The 20,145-nt window shown below is 41.4% G+C and overlaps 3 protein-coding genes across 5 annotated transcripts in view; 2 read left to right on the top strand and 1 right to left on the bottom strand.

Moving 5' to 3' along the window:
• LOC137646813 (uncharacterized) overlaps positions 1-7,295 on the bottom strand; it is a 10,953-nt gene extending 3,658 nt beyond the window's left edge. Inside the window, exons 1-2 of the mRNA XM_068379897.1 lie at positions 7,079-7,295; positions 266-964 (exon numbers count right to left, since the gene is read on the bottom strand). Of these exons, the coding sequence (XP_068235998.1) occupies positions 266-964; positions 7,079-7,081 (702 nt within the window). The 5' untranslated portion in view covers positions 7,082-7,295. The remainder of the gene's footprint in view (positions 1-265; positions 965-7,078) is intronic.
• LOC137646570 (serine/arginine repetitive matrix protein 1-like) lies at positions 7,226-15,973 on the top strand. Its single transcript, XM_068379680.1, has 5 exons — positions 7,226-7,294; positions 13,057-13,407; positions 13,573-14,437; positions 14,521-15,087; positions 15,759-15,973. Exons 1-5 carry the CDS (start codon positions 7,226-7,228, stop codon positions 15,971-15,973), a joined length of 2,067 nt encoding a protein of 688 aa, XP_068235781.1.
• The window catches only part of LOC137647028 (obg-like ATPase 1), a 242,122-nt gene continuing 230,499 nt past the window's right edge, over positions 8,523-20,145 (top strand). Inside the window, exon 1 of one of the 3 annotated variants that reach the window (XM_068380145.1) lies at positions 8,523-8,679. The gene's annotated coding sequence lies outside the window, so the exon portion shown is untranslated. The remainder of the gene's footprint in view (positions 8,680-20,145) is intronic. The other 2 variants (XM_068380142.1, XM_068380143.1) reach the window with 2 other exon arrangements.

Below are 20,145 nucleotides of genomic sequence, written 5' to 3'. Positions count from 1 at the left end.
ATAAGATCATAAAGTTCATTGGACTGAAGGCTTTTCTTATATGACAGAATATTTGGATAAGAAAAAAATATAGAATTAAGAATATCATGAAGATGGCATAAATAATATCTGATGTAAACGAGCGAAATCATTTGAATAAGAAGGAAATCATTTTTTTTACGTTCATTACATAATTAAGAGCAGAGAGAGAGAGAGAGAGAGAGAGAGAGAGAGAGAGAGAGAGAGAGAGAGAGAGAGAGAGAGAGAGAGAGAGAGAGAAACTCACCTTCTCAGTAACTTTTCTCAATCCACCATTAACCTGAAGAATCTCTTTGATATCATTAAATTTTTTTTGAAGTCCATAAATAATCTGTTCAGCTTCCCTCACAGTATCTTCCGCCCCTGATGAGTCCTTTGATGTTGATAATATGATAAGCATACTTTCAATTTTTTTTGCTTCCACTAGCACAACATCTAGCATACTCTTCAGCTGGTCGGTACTTTCATCGATACTGCCCAGAGTACTATCATTTGAAAGTTTCATCTTTTGCAGCATTTCAATGAGGACATCTATCTCTTTATTGTTTTCAACGACATCGTTTTTCATCCCATTGAGATTTTCGATGGTGTCCAAAGAAAGACCCGCAATCTCGTGGCAGTCAGCGATGCCTTTCTCAATAAATTTCGTCTTGAATTCACTAACTATCTTTTCCACTGAGCACTCTGCCTTTTCAGAAGACGTGTTAGGTCCCATGGGCTGGGAAGAAAACTGCTTTGCTATATCCAGAGCAAATCTATTAATCACTATATCCTCGGCTGAAGCTGCTGGGAACTCCTCCCTGCAGAAAGGACACGATATCCTTTCATCGGTGATGATCCCATCAATGCAACCGCCACATAGAGTATGGGAACAAGGAAGAATTCTTGGGCAGTATTCTTCGCTGAAGACATTGCTACAAACGCCGCACTCCAGGGCATTGGAAGTCTTGAAAAGATAAAGAAAAAAAAATAGATTCTTTAATATGTAACGGAGGAATTATTCACAATGTAGGGCATGTAAAGTTTGTTACAACGACTATAGCCATGTAATGAGAGAGTAACAGAAGACAGAGAATATTGAATGAAAAGAACTATAATTTCTTCTAACTAAAACAGAAGACAAAGAATACTGAATGAAGAGAACTAACATTACTGCTAACTAAAACAGAAGACAGAGAATATTGAATGAAGAGAACTAACATTGCAGTAGTAATTGAAACATAAGACGGAGCATATTGAATGAAGAGAACTAACATCACTGCTAACTAAAACAGAAGACAGAGAATATTAATTGAAAAGAATTATAATTACTTCTAACTAAATCAAAAGACAAAGAATACTGAATGAAGAGAACTAACATTACTGCTAACTAAAACAGAAGACAGAATATTGAATGAAGAGAACTAACATTACAGTAGTAATTAAAACATAAGACAAATCATACTGAATGAAGAGAACTAACATTACTGCTAACTAAAACAGAAGAAAGACAATATTGAATGAAAAGAACTATTATTACTTCTAACTAAAACAGAAGACAAAGAATACTGAATGAAGAGAACTAATATTACTGCTAACTAAAACATAAGACAGAGAATATTGAATGAAGAGACCTAACATTGCGGTACTAACTAAAACATAAGACAAAGCATACTGAATGAAGAGAACTAACATTGCTACTACGACAGAATATTTATTGAAGAGAGCACTGATCATTCTCAATAGATTACATAGGCTACTCAAAAGAAAAATGTGTTCATATATCATCATCATCATCTCCTCCTACCAAGGTTGGCATGGGTAAATACCCGAGTACCTACCAGCTTTCCCTTCCGGGCCGGGTTTTTCAATCTAAAAAACCCAGCCGAGGCAGGGTTTTTAGAAGTTTTTATCTGTTTTCTGCTTCAAAGATCCATTATCATTGTTCTATTGTGTAACTTTTAGTTTGATATATAATTTAAAGTAGAACAAATATATTTACAACCCCTTTTTTAAATTATGGAAGGTATAATAGAATAGTTTTCTAATTTAAAAAAAGTGCCAGGTTCAATTTTACCTATTTTAGCCTAGCTGTTTACTGCTATAGTACTGTACATTATTATGGTACTGTTGTGTAAATTCTAGTGATCCATAATGGAGAGTAAAACATAATACTGTACCTAGAATTTTTTTTTTTTTTTTTTCTTTTCTATGGTATGTCAATCAGTCCATTTTCCTCAACTTGGGTATTTCATGTTGTAGCATGTTGTAATTATGATTATTGTATTCTTCAATCTAAGCTCACATGTAGCAGAATTTACATTTTATCGATAATAATACAGTCAGTCGTCCCTATTAGCTGGGTTAGGTAACAGAGACAGACGAGAATCGGTGAATACTTGCTGTCCTAGGGTGAGTTAACTCCTAACTTACCAACTCAATGCCCAATGCCTGCAAGCGGTCAACTAACACCCTAAGCACTGCTTAATATTGTTTGTACTTAATTTCTGTCACAATATAAATATTATATTAATGAATGTACACATTCAGTAAGTGTACATTACATGTAAACATGTGTACTAACTACACGTTAAGACAAAGGTACACATAATATGAGTCATTGCCACACTTACATCTACATATGGTGTTTTCAGCATATTGACTCACACCATTGAAACTCGCCGTACTCATAGCCTATATCTACATTACTATTGTAAAGTACAGTATTTTGTATACAGTACTGTACACTAGCTAATATAACAATTAACATTGCAGTATTACACAATGAATATACCATTACAATAAAAATTAGAATAAAAATCAGTAGAGCACTACTAACCATTTACATATGAAGTTTTACACAGTAAGTTTGAAGCATAATGCAACTCTTTAAGCCGTTGACTGTTTGGCAGATGGGGTAGTGTAATGTACAGTACTTATCACCTTCTATAATAAAATCACTGTATCACTGGATATGACCAGATTTTTATATCACACTGTGATACTGAACAAAAGAACACCAAAGCAGGAGATGCACACACACAAGGAGAAACGATGTAAGGCTGAGGCCTTGAGAAAAAAAGATGGGGTATTGTAATGTGTGGAGAGGGAAAACGTCGCAAAGCATGATGGGTGCTAAGGAGCGCGATCAGTTTGAAATGTTTGAGTCATGAGAGTACTTATAGCACAACAGCGAGTATATGTTTTTTTATTGAATAGGTTATACGGTTCTCTGTATCGTGAACAATCAAAATCTCAAAGAAAAAACCCGCGAATAGGGAGGGTTGACTGCATATAACAGGTCAATGCAATAAATGTTTCAATAGAAAAATAAAAAAACGACACAGTTAACTGTTAGGAACTAAAAGAAAGGGTCAAAGAATGTAGAGAAGAAATGCATTTCACGCTCAATAAGTTTTATCATGTACATTAGGTATTCGGTTTGTGGTTTGTCTACTGTTTTCCAAACTTTTCATAGTAGGTCTAACTAAAGAAGTCTTAATCACCATATATACCTGGTCCTGGTCTGACTTAACCCTTAAAATAGGGGACTGCAACATTGGTAGAGACAGGACTCAAAATCGATCTCTGGAACGATCTTTTACTTAGTAGGAGACTTACATGGGGATTCAATTCATCATTATATTTTTCTCTTAATTTTTCAAGATTATAAGTAGATAGCTGAAATACAAATGAAACTAAGCGCATAGAAATATTACTAGATTTAAATAGTAAAGGTAAAGAACCAATAAGTTAAAAGAAAATATATGAGAAACCAGTACATTGTAAAAACCCTGCCCGGGATGAGATTTTCTTTTTTGGAAAAAAAAAAAAAAAAAAAAAAAACCAGGCTGGGTTTTTTGCTACCCTAGCTCCTACGCCTATTGAGGCAAAGGACCTCGGATAAATTTTGCCAGTCGTCTCTATCTTGAGTCTTTAAACCGGTACTTCTCCATTCATCATCTACCACTTCACGGTTCAAAGTCCTCAGCCATGTAGGCCTGGGTCTTCCAACTCTTCTAATGCCTAGTGGAGCCCAGTTGAAGGCTTGGTGAACTAATCTCTCTTGGGAGTGCGAAGAGCATGCCCAAACCATCTCCATCTATCCCTCATTATGATCTCATCCACATATAGCACTCGAGTAATCTCTCTTTTAGTTTAATTTCTAATCCTGGCCTGCCATTTAACTTCCACTATTCTTCTGAGAGCTTTGTTCTCAAATCTACAAACTCTGTTGGATACTGTTTCATTGACATACCAGGACTCGTGTCCATACAGTAACACCGATCTCACTAATTTGATATATAGGATAGCCATATTTTTTATAAGTAATTCCAGGCAATTTGCTTTCCAAATTTTACTTATCCTAGCCATTGTCTGATTAACTTTTATTTCAATCTTTCATTAAACTTAAATTCTAAAAATCCTGTATTTGAGATCATAGTTCCCAAATATTCAAATGATTCTACCTCATTAATCCTTTCTCCTTCCAGTGATATTTCATCTTCCATTACATATTCTGTTCTCCTTATCTCTGTCTTTCTTCTACTTACCTTGAGCCCAACCTCATGTGATATTTCATGCATTCTGGTAAGCAAGCTTTACAAGTTCTGTGGTGTTTTGCTAATAAGGACAGTATCATCAGCATACTCTAGGTCAGATAATTTCCTGTTAACAATCCAGTCAAATCCTTCTCCACCATCCCAAACTGTTCTATGCATTACAAAATCCAATAGGATAAACAACATAGGTGACAACACATTTCCTTGGAGTACTCTACAGTTCACTGGAAGTTAATTTGATAGGACTCCACTAACATTAACTTTGCACTTGCTACGCTCATGAACGGACGTAATCAAATTTACATATTTAAGAGGACCTCCATAATAACGCAGGACTCTCCACAAAATTGGCCGGTGAACACTATTAAAGGTTTTTTCATAGTCCACTAATGCCACCAAAGTGGATTTTTATATTCTACACGTTGCTGTATCAGAGGTCTTAAAACGAAACTTGGGTCAATACAGCTTCTACCTTTTCTAAATCCTCGTTGTCCATCTCTCAGCTTTTCATGAATTTTTCTCTCTAGTCTCTTTAGAATGAACATACCATATATTTTCACGACAATTGACGTAAGTGAGATGCCTATGTAATTATGACAATCAGTCAGATCTTTTTTTGCCATTTTCACCAACACTCCTAGCTCCCATTCATCTATTTTCTACAAAATAATCTTGTAAGTATTATGGGAGTCACTTCATTTTCGATCAATATCATCTCAGCAGTTATTCCATCGTATGCAGGGGTTTTCCATCTCTTATTTTGTTTTAGGATAGCTTCGACTTCAAACACACCAAATTCATTCATGAGCACATCAAGGTCTTCCTCAGCTTCAGGTATATCAATTAGATTATTCCCTTCATATCTCCTATTCATGACCTCACTAAAGTGTTTCATCCATCATTACCTTTCTTCATCTTCTGTTGTTATAGCAGACTCATCTCTCTTTTTTATGAGTATATGCATTTTCTTCTTTGCCCCAGTGCTAGGCGGTATATCTTAGCAATCCATGTTTGCCAACGGTTATATAAGTGGATGTGCAACTTGATGGAGTAACGAGAATGTTTGGGTGTGGAGGAAATGCCCCCATAAATCTCGACACTGGCAGCCGGGTGACAGATGGGGTTTAAGGCAATAAACAAGATGATCTTACTGCAATTAGTTTATACAAAGTTAAAGTTGAATGAATATTTCAATGTTTTATCAATTTGAGTATTTTGCAATATTAGCCTACACACGCAAACACTTAATCAATAACATGTTAACTTATTGTTTTTAACATGTTTTTCGTGGTGTGGCTTTATACCATACTGTAACTTGAATATGTTCCAGGCCAGCCAGCACAGTTAACTACCACGTGCAAATACACTGTTTAGGTCAACGTAGACAACATTGCTTTTTAACAGACTATACTTATGATGGTAGACCTTATTATATGACAAATTATCTATGTTGATTATCAAAAGGAAGTAGCTCGTCTTCACAACCTTAAAATGGGAATGTGAGATTAGACTCAGGAAGATTTCACTCTTGGCAAGCAAACTAGTTGACAAGTGTCATAAAAACCGAGACATTCCTTTCTATTTTTTTTCTTAAGGCGGGAGGTGAACACAGGAAATTAGTCAGAAAATATTTCTAGTCTATAACAAAGCTCAGAGAGAGAGAGAGAGAGAGAGAGAGAGAGAGAGAGAGAGAGAGAGAGAGAGAGAGAGAGAGAGAGAGAGAGAGCGTAGTGCACATGTTGTACATGAGAGTCGAGACCGTAGCGATGATGAGATCAGCCTCTCTGATCCTCTCATGTGTGTTTACCAAACGACCTTGTCTCTTTGACTATTTTTAACTGACATTTCCCAGAAGGCAATGCTCACCTGTCATATTGGCTTGTCTTTGGATGGATTTAATTTAAGTGACGTACAACGGACACTCGACAATTAAGGCATTCTTCTCTTTTTATAGCAATTAATCTTAAATGAGAAATCGGACACGTTTGGATCGCCAAATCTGAGAACAGCCAAAAATCTTTAACATCTCCCACAAGCACCGTGATTAGCCGCCACTTTCCACAGCTGATTCATGTAAACATTCTAATAATAAAACAGATTATCTAATAATCTAATAATAAAAAAGATTATAAGTATTTATGATACTTTACTTAAAATAGTTTATTTGGCCTGCAGATAGTTTTCAAGATAATAGGAAAACTGATTTTACACTTCTCCATTTAATATTAAGCGTCAACACAGGTTTCAAATAACTTTTGGCGTGATTTCATCAGGACTACATTGCTTGAGTGATAGAATACCGAAATGCACTCTTATGTAAAGACTATGATGGTGAAGATTTTAGCATACAAAAGTATTAGGATATTCCGAAGTATATGTTTGTGTGTTCATGAGTAGGACTTCAACCAATTTATCCATAAAAAGGTAAGAATTTATCCCTAATAGGATAAAGTAAAAGAAAGTAGAAAACTCTCAAGAGAAATAAGCAGAACGAATTAATTTGTCTGTAGAGCACTCACCATTATTCCTCGGACCCGTTTCTCGCTGTTTTCATGGGACAGCTGGGCTGCTGATATCTCCAATTCACTTCATCGTACAGGCACAACCACAAACAGTACTTATAATGGCATAACTAACATCTCTAGTTAGTTTCTCTGTTATCCGAAATGTTAAAATATAAGAATGATAACACAGAGCAGGGGATATCGGGGACTCAAATGGAACGTAGTATTCATGTCAGTGCAACAGAGGGTCCGAGGGAATAAAACTAATTGAAAGAAAAAGAAAACTACTCTGATTCATAGGGGAGGACTAATCGATAAAGTTTATTTCGGGTAGTTTTAGAGGTAGTTTTTATTAGTCGAATTTGCATTAATATCCAACTAAAAGATAAATAGATAGATATAGAAATATATAGATACGAAATGTTGATCGACAACTAAAAAATCAACATGATTTTCGTTGCAAAGGTCTATACTGATGAAGTAGACATGTATCATTCTCTCTAGAATATAGAAAAACATTACATAGGCGTGAATTGTGCTAAATGATGAGATAGTTAAATTCCAAAGAAATGTTGTAGACCCACCGAATAAGTGGAAATAATATATATTAGGAGATGGTCTGACAGTGAGATTTTTCTGTACCCACTACAACCGGTCATATCATGACATTTTTAGAAGTTAAAAGTATAACCATACATTAATTAGCTAATTCATCAATGGCTTAGTCTTTGCAGGCGTCATGTGTTCAACATGGTTAAGGTTATGGGCATGGCGACGGCGACCGTCGCCATACCCGTGGAACGAGGAAATTATGCTGATATTGCAAACATCCAAACGATCATTTTAAGATGATTAACAAACAGCTTCAACTCCACTAGCAGTAGGGTTTTAGTTACGTATGTTGATTGTCTGTAGAATGCCACATTTTTTTTTTATATATAATGAGAACAGAAGAGTTTTATTAATACTATTTTCGCCTCATCATAATAAATGTATAAAAGCTTTATATGTATTTATTTTGATACCAAGAAATGTTGTTGATTGTAGAGTATAATGTGGCGATAAAAGGTACGATAATTTTTCACATATTTTACGATACTTTTGGTGAAAAAACGATAAGTTTGAATCGTCCGAACGACAAGCTGGTAAAGAAAATCTGGCAGTCCTACGACGGTCTTTCTAGTTTGTATTTATCTATGATCTCTTACCAATTCAGGGTGCAAGTATATAAGCTATTTAGTCTACAGTACTTATGAATGTATCTTTATAATTTTCATTATATGGTCAATTTGAATAAATAAAGATTAAAAATATATCTATTATCATAGAGTATATTGATTATCGATATAGGTTTTCATGATGAGACTACATTTTACACTTTTCATCCCTGTAAAAATCTCTATTGGGCATGGGAATATACATGTAATATAATCTCATTAAGATTCTCTTATAAAAAGAAAACTTGAAATAGTATCCCCATTTTATAAGCCAGAATAAATTACCTCCCTTTAGAAAATAGAAGTCTTTATTTTTTCAAAATATCGGACCATCCTTTCTTTCTCCACGTTGGGTTTGTTTTGGTACCGGGACCCACTTCTCCAACTTATGAAATCTTGGTAAAATTTCACGTTTCCCGTACGGATTTATTAATTTTATGATTCATTATGGAATAAGGACAAATTAAGGTGTTGTATTGCATCTGCAATTAAGTCATTTGAAGCCACGTATTATTGTAAGAGGGCATCAGATGTCGGGCAGTCAGCAATGCCGAGAATTTGACAGATGTCTGAAGGAGCTGAACTAGATTTCATATATGTTTTTAGCTCTATGTAAGGTTATACAGGAATACAAGATCTAACGCTATCAAGTTATGCTGTGCTTTATAATGAATACGCCCCTATCGTAGACTAAGGTACGGTAACCTACTGGTAACCCCGCGTAGCCAACCGGTAATTACCATACTTGGAGTAACGCGAGATATAACAAATATGAATCTGCCATTATCAGGTCATTTATCTATTTACTTATTGTATTATAGGGTGTGATTTCGAACAGTAAATATATGTTTTCCCATGGTAAATAACGTGATTTAACCGAATTTGACCTTCTTTTCAACCGCAAACAATCAGATCAACCAATTCGACTAGCTTTAAGTTGCCGAATTGGGTGCTGTTATTACGGATGAAATGAAGGTGAAAACCCGTTAAATCATGTTATTTTCTACAGGAAAACATATATTTTCTGTTAATATGGCTAAATATAATCACTCTTGTCATATATGTTGTTAAAATATTTAAATATAAGCACTTGTTCAACGGTGTCACTTCACTCACGAATGTACTGCGAATGATAACATTAGCAACGTTACGAATGATACACAGTGTTACCAACGATGTCTGAGATTGTTACGGTAATATTACCGGTTACGGAATATATAAAAAGTACAAAAAGGGTACAGACCTTAACAAACCCACCTAACCTAACCTAGTAGTTGACAGGTCACAAACCTCAGGTATTTATTGAGAACGGTAAAATTAGCCACGATATGAATGATACACAGCGTTACCAACGGTACGGTGACATTACTAGCGATAGTAATGCTAGATATTTCCATATGTATTTTAAATAATTTTTCCATATAAGTTTTACACTATACAAAAAGTACAAAAAAGGGTACAGAACCTAACAAACCCACCTAACCTAACCTAGGAGTTCCCAGGTCACAAAACTCACGTATGTACTAGGAATGTTAAAATAAGCAATGTTTCCAATGATACACAGTGTTAACAACGTTACAAAGGCATTACTAACGGTAGCAATGCTACGGTAATATTATCATGTGTATTTTAATGAATTGTTCCATATATACTTTACACAATGTATAAAAAGGTACTAAAAGGGTACAGAACCTAACAAACCCACCTAACCTAACCTTGAAGTTAACAGGTCACAAAATACATATAATGACTTTTGTTGAATGACTTACCTTTATGCAGTGGACGCCGAAACTTGCGGGACACGGGAGGGTGAGACTGACGGCTTAACTTTAAATAAAATTATCTTCCATGGGGGGTAGGTGACTTTTTCCCAAAAATGTACCTTTATAAGAAGTAACGGTATAACCACAGCGACGTTTCTCTTATGTTTTAGGTATCTTGGTTTCGGTATTACAATAAAACATGTGAATATCTTTCCTGTAAGATAGGAGGGAACGGCACTTGGGGCACTATAAACATTGAGGAATTACATTGTGTGTTTTAAGGAAATTATCAACATTGGATGAAGAATCATAAAAATCACCATGGAATATAGCAAATGCTTTTAGTTATGGAATACTGCAGCCGTTACAAGTTTCTATAACTTCCTCCATCGCAAAATATGAAAAAATAAATCTCACTTGAAATGACGGACACCTTACTAGGACAAAGGTTTCCAGGGAAAAGGATTTGGTGGAAGGGGTATGCATAGACCACTTAAAGAGATAAAGGAAGGGGGTAGGGAAATATTAACTGACAACCCCCTTGTATAAACTTTGAATACGTTTAGGTTCGTGATTGGTTAACGGGAAAACAACGGAGTCTAGAGGGTAAACATGAATGAACTGGATAGGGAAACTTGTATAGAGCAAGTATTTATGTGAAATCGGGGTGTGACAAAGAAATAACAAAAGGAATAAAACCAATATAGGAAGGTAAAATGCAATGTATGATAAATAATATTGAATGGGAATATAAAATGAGTTGATTTTATAAGGTATAGGATAATAAAACGAGTAATTCTAGAGTCAAAAGTAATATGTCTACCGGGGTATTACATAAGTAATCATGTAATAGACTTGAACAGAGCTGGTAGAGAGACGGAGAGTTACATTTCAGGGTTAGGGAAGAAGAAATCCTATTGGTTGGGGGAAAGTTTCTGTGCAGGGAGGCGGGGTTTTTGCGCTGAAGATCAAAAACTGGTATGTAAGAACGTATGTACGTGAGAGTGCTAATGTTAGTACGGAATGCTAACATTTGATCTACATCAGACATTGGCAGCACTGGTTACTGTATTTTTTCATGAGGCATAGCCTTTGCAACGGCACCTCCAAAGTTTATCCAGTTATACTGTCTTGGCTTTTCCTCCAGTTATTATAAATCCAAGAAGGTAATGTATAGAGAAGAAAATGTTTGTTTTCCATTTATACATCGTTTCCCCAGTATGTGTTCCCCACCCAAAACCCCGAGTTCCCACTGGGGGTCCCCCGTTACCGTAGGATATAGATATATATATTTTTGAAACTATTCATTTGCGACGGGAACGAGTGTCATTTTCGAAGAGAATGTAATTTTTTCTATAAGAAAAAGTAGTTTTTTTCCTTGGTTACATTGCCCTGTAATACACTACAATAATACCCTTATGGTAGCCTTTGTATAACAACGGACAGGACCTCCCTATTGCATAGAACACCATCTATCGGAACCTATAAGACGTGTCCTTACCTAACGGCTGTGTAAGCCCCCCTCCCTGTAGACTGTTGTATTCTTAGCGATAGATTTGAAAATAGGGGCATTATGGAGCATGGCCATCATCATATATATACACCCCGAATACGACAATATAAGAGGGTTTTCAATGTGGCATTACCCCCCGTCCCGTTAAGGCTGGTCACAGTTAGGCGTTACTGGCCCCGTTAGGTAGGGTCACAGCTTGTTGGTTAGGTTAGGTGGGGCCAATTAAGTTAGGTGGTCGTCTTGTGTAGTAGAGGTTTTACAGAACAACAAAGACAGTTTTTATAGTACTCTACAGCAGTGTTGTCTTACGTATAGCTAAAAAACTGGAAGAAATTCCCATTTTCCATGCACGCAGGAGGTCCTGACCACTTGAATTACAAAGGCTCCTGTTGGTTTATTAGATTAGAACCAGTTGGGAGGCAAACTCAGGGTTGAGATTTGCTAAGGATGTAACAGTCTAAAGGGGTTGCACCCCAGTGGGTAAGTAAGAATACAGCTCCTAGGTTAGGTTAGGTGGTATTCTAGTGTTTGTTTTCCTTTTAAAAGAGGTTTGTTCGGTAACTGTAATATTAAACTACGCTATTTATTGGAGGTATTACATTCGGTGAAGCTGAATGGTCGAGCCATTAGAATTTAGCGAGGGTTAACCACCCATCCCTCTAGTTAGCGGTGGGTGGGGGTGTTAGTACCTACCCCTCTCGCTCACACACCTGTGACTGTGTTTCACTTTTCTTTTGGCTCAGGTGGAGAACAGTTGTTACCGCTCTTCCTCTTCTCGATTTGGACTGCTATTGTTAATCTTTTAGTGCTTTTTCTTTCAGTTTGTATGTGTGTGCCCTTGCTTGCCGGTCATGCATACCTGCCTTGGACCCGAGGGCTGCTCCTGCTGTACTTTCATGTCTTGAGTGTCGGGAGTGGTCTGCCTCCCTAGTGGGAAAAGTTGGGGTGACAGTTTCTTCAAAGCAGAAGAAACCCAAAGCTTCTCCCCCCCCCCTTTCCTTTGAAGCTTCTACTCGAGGGGTTCTCCCCGTGGTTCCGTCGAGTAGTAGTGCAGGCCCCTGAGGGGGACCGTCCGCTATGTTGGATAATGTAACAATTTGAAAAAATAATAAAACAATTTATTGTTTCTACCTATGAAGAAACATGTTGTACATGCTCTCCAGAAGTTTCAGCCAATTATTTCTACAAATGGTAAAGATAAAGCGGTCTTTAAATGGTGACGTCATTCTAATTGCATCGTCTGCACTACTGAGTTTGACAGAACCATCTTTCCATGTTTAGTTTAGCATATATATAATGATTTTTTTTTCTTGTTTCGTAATCTCGTACATCTGGCTGAGTTGGAAGGCATTGTGAGAGGGTAGGCGAATGCAAACTATGATCTACGAGAAGACCAGCCAGATTTTCTAAAGACGTATAGAAGTCATGATGCGTGTGTGTTTGTTTACTTGCAGTTCGTATGAACATTGTGTTGTCACAACGTCCTTGTGAATTTTACAGCAAGGCCAATGTTACCTAAGGTCAAAGAAAGAACAAATAGTAAGCATTCGATGTAAGGCCCGTAGGCCTCTTCGCAGCAGAGGGCTTCCTTCTCCCTATAAAGGAGTTAGGAGGCGCCTCTTTGGGTCGTCATCTCCTGATCCTCCCCCTAAGGAGGAGCCTCCCTGTCAGGAGCAGCCCGTCACAGCAGCGCCCTTTGACCTCTCCGCGGATCGTTCGCGATCCCCTACGCCTGCCAGACCTTCCGACCTGCTTTATCCGTTCCTGGCCGCAGATGCAGTTTGGACGCCTTCTCATCCTGTTATCCAACAGGCACCGATCCCTTCGGGGTTAAGGGACTCTACTCATGGTGTGGGTAAGTCCCTTGCGCGTCAGGGTTCCCCTGCGCTCCCACCTGCGCGTTCGCGTGCAGTAGCGCTCAAGCGCTCCTCAGAGTCAAAGTCTTCAGACTTAACTTGCCAGCGCTCTCCTGTTCGGCAGTGATCACCTGCTCGCTAACGCTCCCCTGCGCGGCAGCGATCACCTGCTCGCCAACGCTCTCCTTCTCGCAGGTCTCCTGCGAAGCAGCGCCCTCGTGTTCCTGATGCGCGCATTGCGCGCCCTCGTTCTCCTGTGCGCAGCCGCGCTATTGATCAACCTGTGCCTCTTGTGCGCCAACGTTCATCATCTCGTCCACGATCGCCTGATCTGGACTTAGGCAAAGGTACTAACCCGTCGCCTCGCCTTCGCGCCCCTGTGCGCCCTTCTGCTCCTGCGCAACAGCGAGCTAAAGCTTCTGTTCGCGAGTGTTCTTCCACCTCTTCAGATGTCCGCGGAAACCTTACTGCGCGCCAACGTTCTCCTGCGCGTTCATGCGATCACTCGCCTGTGCGCGAGCGCTCTCCTGAGCGCCCTCGCCCTTCCCAGCCTGATCGCCTCAGGCCTCCGACTCGCCTGTTGGTGGTTCGCGCCTTCGTTCTCCTGAACGCACGCGACATCGCTCGCCATCGCGCCAGCGTTCTCCGACGCGCCAGTGCTCTCCGCCTGGCAAACACTCGCCAAGTCGCTCGCGACTTCTTTCGCGTTCTCGTACGTGCCACCATCGGTCGCCTAGTGCTCAGCGCACACCTTCACCCGCGCGGTCTCGTGCTCCTTCACGTGCGTGCTAACGCGCCATCGTGTCCTTTTGCCTACGCGCCCACGCGCCGTCTCGCTCACGCGCCCGCGAGCGTACGCACCCACGCGCATTCTTCCACACGCGGCAATGTGCTCGCGCGCGATTCCTTGAATGCTTTTTCGCGTGAAGACCGTCGCGATTCCCATTCTCGCAGGGAACATCAGCGCGGCCAACCAACAGGGACATGGACTTCCAGAGCGGTCTCTGGATCGCCTCCGCGCAAGCGTAGGTTTTCTCACCAGGACTAGGACCAGGAAGGATCTTCGGAGAGGTCCATGCAACACTCTCTTTCCTCTTCTTCTTTTCAGGCAGGCCCCGTGGTGTCCACTCCGAAGGATCAGAGGATCCCTTCCCTCCAGGGGGAATAACTGACACTGCGTCAGTTACTCGCCAGCCTTGGTTCCATCACATTATGAACGCAGTGGTCCAGGCTGTGAAGCCCGCCCTCGTTGATATGGGACTTAAACCAACGGCAGGCTCTCCCCCGCTGAAGAGGAGAGGAGTGGACTTCGTGGTGACTTCTCCTCGGGTGAAGTTGGCTCCCAAGAGGTCGGTTAGGAGAACTCCTACGCGTGCTATTTCTCCTTCTCCTGTGGACGTGTTATCTCCTTCCTCAGGAGAGTCCAGCGAGGCAGGGGTATCTCCCACGGCACCAATGGGAGGAACCCCTCCTCTTCGGAGAGAAACTGCTCGCGAGGATGCCCCCTTCCGGACCTCTTTGCTGGAGTCCTGTATTCCTCCTAGGAGGGAGCCCAGGGACTCCAAGACGATTCCTAAATCGTCATCCAGGATTCGTCCAAAGCCAACTAAACCCCAGGAGGACGTCCACGTTTCTCCCCAAGATGAGCCTTTGGGGACCGGAGACTTAGCTGCCAGTCCGCAAGGAGGAGACCAGTTCGAGTCGGAGCACGCTTTCTGGCAGGTCCTAAGCCTGATGAGGCAGCTCAACAAGTTTAAGGACCCGGAGACTGCCCCTCGTCAGGGCAAGGACACGGTGCTAGACAAAGTCTATGGCACCCAGAAGCCCCCTAACTCCAGTGCAGCCTTGCCTTGGTCCAAAGGGGTGAAAGGGGCCAGGGACAGAGTCGAAGCCCAGCTCTCCGAACTCGCCTCCTCCGGTCGTTCTTCTGCCGGGTTCAAACTCCTCCCACCTCCTCGAGTACATCAGAGGAGGTACTTTGAGATCATGGGGGAGTCCAGTATGGCCCTTCCGCTCCACCATTCCGTGGAAGAGCTGACCAGGGGAACTCCTCTCGAGAAGCTCTCCGCCCGGCAAGTGACGTTCTCGGCGTCGGAGATCCTGAACCTTGAGAAGGTCGCGAAGAGTGCCTTGCAGGCAACTTCGTGGCTGGACGTTTGGCTGGGATCTCTGGGCATCCTATTGCGCTCTGAGGATCTGTCCAAGGAGAGCAATAGGAAGGCTTTGGATACCTTCCTCCTCTCGGGCACGCGTTCGATCGAGTTCCTCGCTCACCAGGTAGCTAACCTGTGGGCTAACTCGATCCTCAAGCGTCGCGACGCAGTGACCGAGAGGTTCCATCCGAAGGTCCCCGCCGTGGACGTCTGCAGGCTCAGGCACTCCTCCATTACTGGGAGGGATCTGCTCGAGCCCAACGATATAGAACGAACAGCCGAGAGGTGGAGGAGATCGAATCAAGATTCTCTCCTCCAGAGGGCCCTGACATCTCGGCCCTACAAGCCTCTGGCACCTCAACAGCAACAGCAGCCTCGCAAGACATCGAAGCAGGCTCCGGCAGCTAGGACATGGATGTCTAAGCCGCAGCCCTTTCAGACCAAGGACAGAAGGCGCGGCAAGTCCTCTAGGGGAGGAAAGAATCTTAGAGGCAGCGGCCGAGGCCGCAAGCGCTAGGATTGGCAATCCTCCTGCATGTCCACCTGTGGGGGGATGCCTGAAAAGTTGCGTGCACAGGTGACAGCAACTTGGGGCCGATTCTTGGACGGTCTCTGTAATCGGCCAAGGTTATCGCGTCCCGTTCATGACATCTCCACCTCCCCTGACAGCGAATCCAGTGCCGCTGAACTCCTATGCCATGGGATCGGCAAAGGGGTTAGCCCTTCGGGCGGAAGTCGAGACCATGCTCAAGAAGGATGCTCTCCAGGAGGTCGACGACGGCTCCCCAGGCTTCTTCAGTCGACTCTTTCTTGTAAAGAAGGCGTCTGGAGGCTGGAGACCGGTCGTCGACCTCTCAGCCCTGAACAAGTTTGTCAAGCAAACTTCGTTCAGCATGGAGGCAGCAGAGACGGTTAGACTTGCAGTGAGACCGCAAGACTTCTTGTGCACACTGGATCTGAAGGACGCGTACTTCCAGATCCCAATCCATCCGTCTTCCAGGAAGTACTTGAGATTCAGCCTAGACAGCAAGATCTATCTTAATGGCTCGTCATTTCAGCTACGCCGAAAAGTAAACCCTATGTAAATAGCGAAGGTTTGTATGGTTAGGAAAAATACAAATTATCTCCGAATTTGTCATGTTTGCAGTAACCCTGAACTTCAGGCTCTTGCTGTACTGCTCCCCAGTCCTAGACCCCAAGGCTATCTGGCAAGATGCATTCAAACAATGGTGGGACAACATCGACGTTTATGCCTTTCTTCTGTTCTGTCTGATAAGAACGGTACTTTGTGTATTTGTGGGAGGAAATGCGCCTTTCAGTTTCAGCAATGAAAGGCTATGGCTCAGCCTTGAGCCTCGCCTTCAAACTGAAACGAATGGACATCTCATCGCTAGAACTTTCCTTACTCGTACGGAGTTACGAACTTACCTGTCCTCAGTCGGAAGTGAGACCTCTCCCATGAAACGTGCTTCGACTTCTCCGATCTCTAAAGAGGCCTTCTTATGAACCATTATGCCAGGCAACAGATCGCCACCTGACTTGGAAGATGGTGTTCCTGCTCGCCTTGGCTTGGCCAAACGAGTCTGTGTACTGCACACTCTCTTACGACGTCGCCCATTCAAGGGGATGGGGGGAGGTAACGTTCAGCTTCGTCCCTGAGTTTGTTGCCAAGACTCAGAATCCAGGGGTGTCGGATCCTAGATTCTACTCCTTCCGTATAACAAGCCTCCGTTCCGTAACCGATGACCCAGCTCATCTGTTACCTTGCCCAGTAAGAAGTTTGAGGTTCTACCTTAAGAGAACAGCAGCAAACCGCCCCCGAGTGCCTTCACTTTTCGTCAGCACTGGGAGGAACAAGAGGAAGATTACCAAAAACACAATCTCTGCGTGGATTTGCTGAGTCATCGATCACGCTCTGAATCCAGATCCTCCTCCATTACGTAGACCCAGAGCTCATGATGTCAGGAGCATAGCTGTCCCTGGCTTTTAAAAGGAATTACTCCGTTACGCAGGGTCTATAAGGTGGTTTGTGGAAGCGCCAGACAACTTTCACAGCTCATTACCTGCAAGACGTGACCCACAGGAGACTCGATAATGGTCCTGTGTTGGCTGCAAAACAGCTTGTTTACTACCTCAAGCTCTTTATTGACAAGTAGCAAAAGGTTGCGCGTACAGTACTGTTAACCGGTTTCAGTCTGCGTAAATGAAAAGTAATGACTGGCTCTTTTTCTTTTCTTCATCCTCCCCTCTCTTGGGGAAAGCAGCAGCATGGGTTCTCTGCACAAGCTGGCCTCAAGCACTGCAGGTAAACCATGCTTCCTTGTGTACCTACTACTGTATTGGGTCAATACTGTTACGTCCCCATACCCTAGCGAGGTGGTATACCCTAGCGATGTGGTATACCCTAGCGATGTGGTATTGGGAAAGTCTTCCTTACAAAGACTCGGAATACCTTTCACCTTGGCAGTCTCACTGCTAATATCTCAACTCATAAAAAGGAGACCCAGGGTAAAGCCAAAAAGCCAAATTGGCAGGGACATCCACCCTCCTAATGGGTGAGTCACCCCTATAAATAGCGTAGGTTTGTATTCTAGTTATGGAACAAATGACAAATTTTGGAAGTAATTAGTATTTTTTCCTAACTATACGAACCTTTAGATATTTATACAAACTTACCTGCTGATTCTGTCCCCTTGGAAGACCTCCAAGCAAAGTGAAGCACAGTCACAGGTGTTTGAGTGAATGGGGTAGCTAACTACCCCCTACCCTTGCTACCTAGCCGGATGGTTAGTTAACCTTCGCTAAATTTTAATGGCTCATTCTTTCAGCTTCGCTGAAAGTAATACCCTGTTAATAGCTGAAGGTTTGTATCATTAGAAAAAATACAAATTACTTCTGAATTTGTCATTTTATTTTTTTTTTTTTTTTTTCAAATACAGTAAAGCCTTAGAACACAAAATTAATTCGTTCTGATGTGGCTTTCGTAAAGTGATTTTTTCGTGTTGTGGGTCACATTTTACATGTACAGTAAATCGCCTAATTTGTTCCAAACCATACAAAACACCACATGAAATCTTATAATAAAGCTACAGTATAACCACAATGAAATAGTTTACAGCCAAATACATTTGAACTATTCAATATACCTAAACTAACTTTGTTCCGTAACTGATACGAACCATGCTATTTATTAGGGGTTATACTTTCGCCGGAGCTGAAATGACAAGCCATTAAAATTTAGCGAGGGTTAACTACCCACACCACTAGTTAGGGGGGGGGGTAGCTTGCTACCACTCCCATTCACACAACTGTGATTTAGCTCACTTTACTTTTGGCTCGGCTGGAGAGCGGTTGTTTCCGCTCTTCCTCCTCGCCTATTCTGGACTGCCATTAATTTTTGTCTTTTAACTTACATATATATATATATATATATATATATATATATATATATATATATATATATATATATATATATATATATATATATTATATATATATATATACACTGTATATATATATATATATATATATATATATATATATATATATATATATATATATATATATATATATATATATATATATATATATATATACACTGTATATATATATATATATATATATATATATATGACAAATTCGTAGATAATTTGTATTTTTCCTAACGATACAAACCTAGCTATTTACATGGGGTAATTACTTCGGCGCAGCCGATGACGAGCCATAAAGTTTTAACGAGGGTTTCTTACCCCACCGCCCTCACACAACGGTGATTCGGCCACTTTACTTAGAAGTAGGACTTATCTTGGGGGACAGGGCTGGCGGGCACATAACTGTAAATAGCTAGGTTTGTATCGTTAGGAAAAATACAAATTATCTACGAATTTGTCATTTGTTCCTTAACTGAATACAAACCACGCTATTTACATGGGGTGACTCAACCCTTAGGAAGGGAGGTAAGTCCCCTGCCATACTGGCTTTGGCTTGCCCGGGGTCCCCGAACCTGAGTTCATAAGGCAACTCCAGGATCGGGAACCCTGCACCTCGCAGGCAGTCAAGGACTGCTGCGGCCTACGTAAGCTGTGTGTGAAGGTGAGCAGTGACACGTCCTAGGAAGTTGACCTGGAGTCCTTAATAAGGAAATCTAGGCTAGGACAACCCAATACCACCTCGTCAGGGTATGGGGACATGACAGTATTAAAGGCTAATACTAGGAACACAAGGAAGCATGGCTTACCTGCAGAGGTTCGAGGTCAGCTGTGCAAAGAACCATCCAAGGGAGGAGAGGATGAAGAAAAGAAAAGGGCCAGACAGATCCTTTCATTCCCACAGACTAAAACCGGGTAACAATGCCCTCAACCCTCTGCTACTTGTCCAATTAGGAGCCTGAGGTTAGACCAGCTGTTGTGCAGCCTCCACAGGGCCGATAGAAAATGTATCGAGCCTCCTGTGGGTCACGTCTTGCAGGTAGTGGGCCGTGAAGGTAGTCTGACGCTTCCAGACCCTGGCTTGCAGGACCTGCGTCACGGAAAAGTCCTTCTTGAAGGCCAGGGACGCAGCTACGCCCCTGATATCGTGCG

This window comes from Palaemon carinicauda, chromosome 9, assembly GCF_036898095.1.
Source record: "Palaemon carinicauda isolate YSFRI2023 chromosome 9, ASM3689809v2, whole genome shotgun sequence".
Lineage (NCBI taxonomy): Eukaryota > Metazoa > Arthropoda > Malacostraca > Decapoda > Palaemonidae > Palaemon > Palaemon carinicauda.
This window is presented reverse-complemented; position numbering and strand designations above follow the sequence as displayed.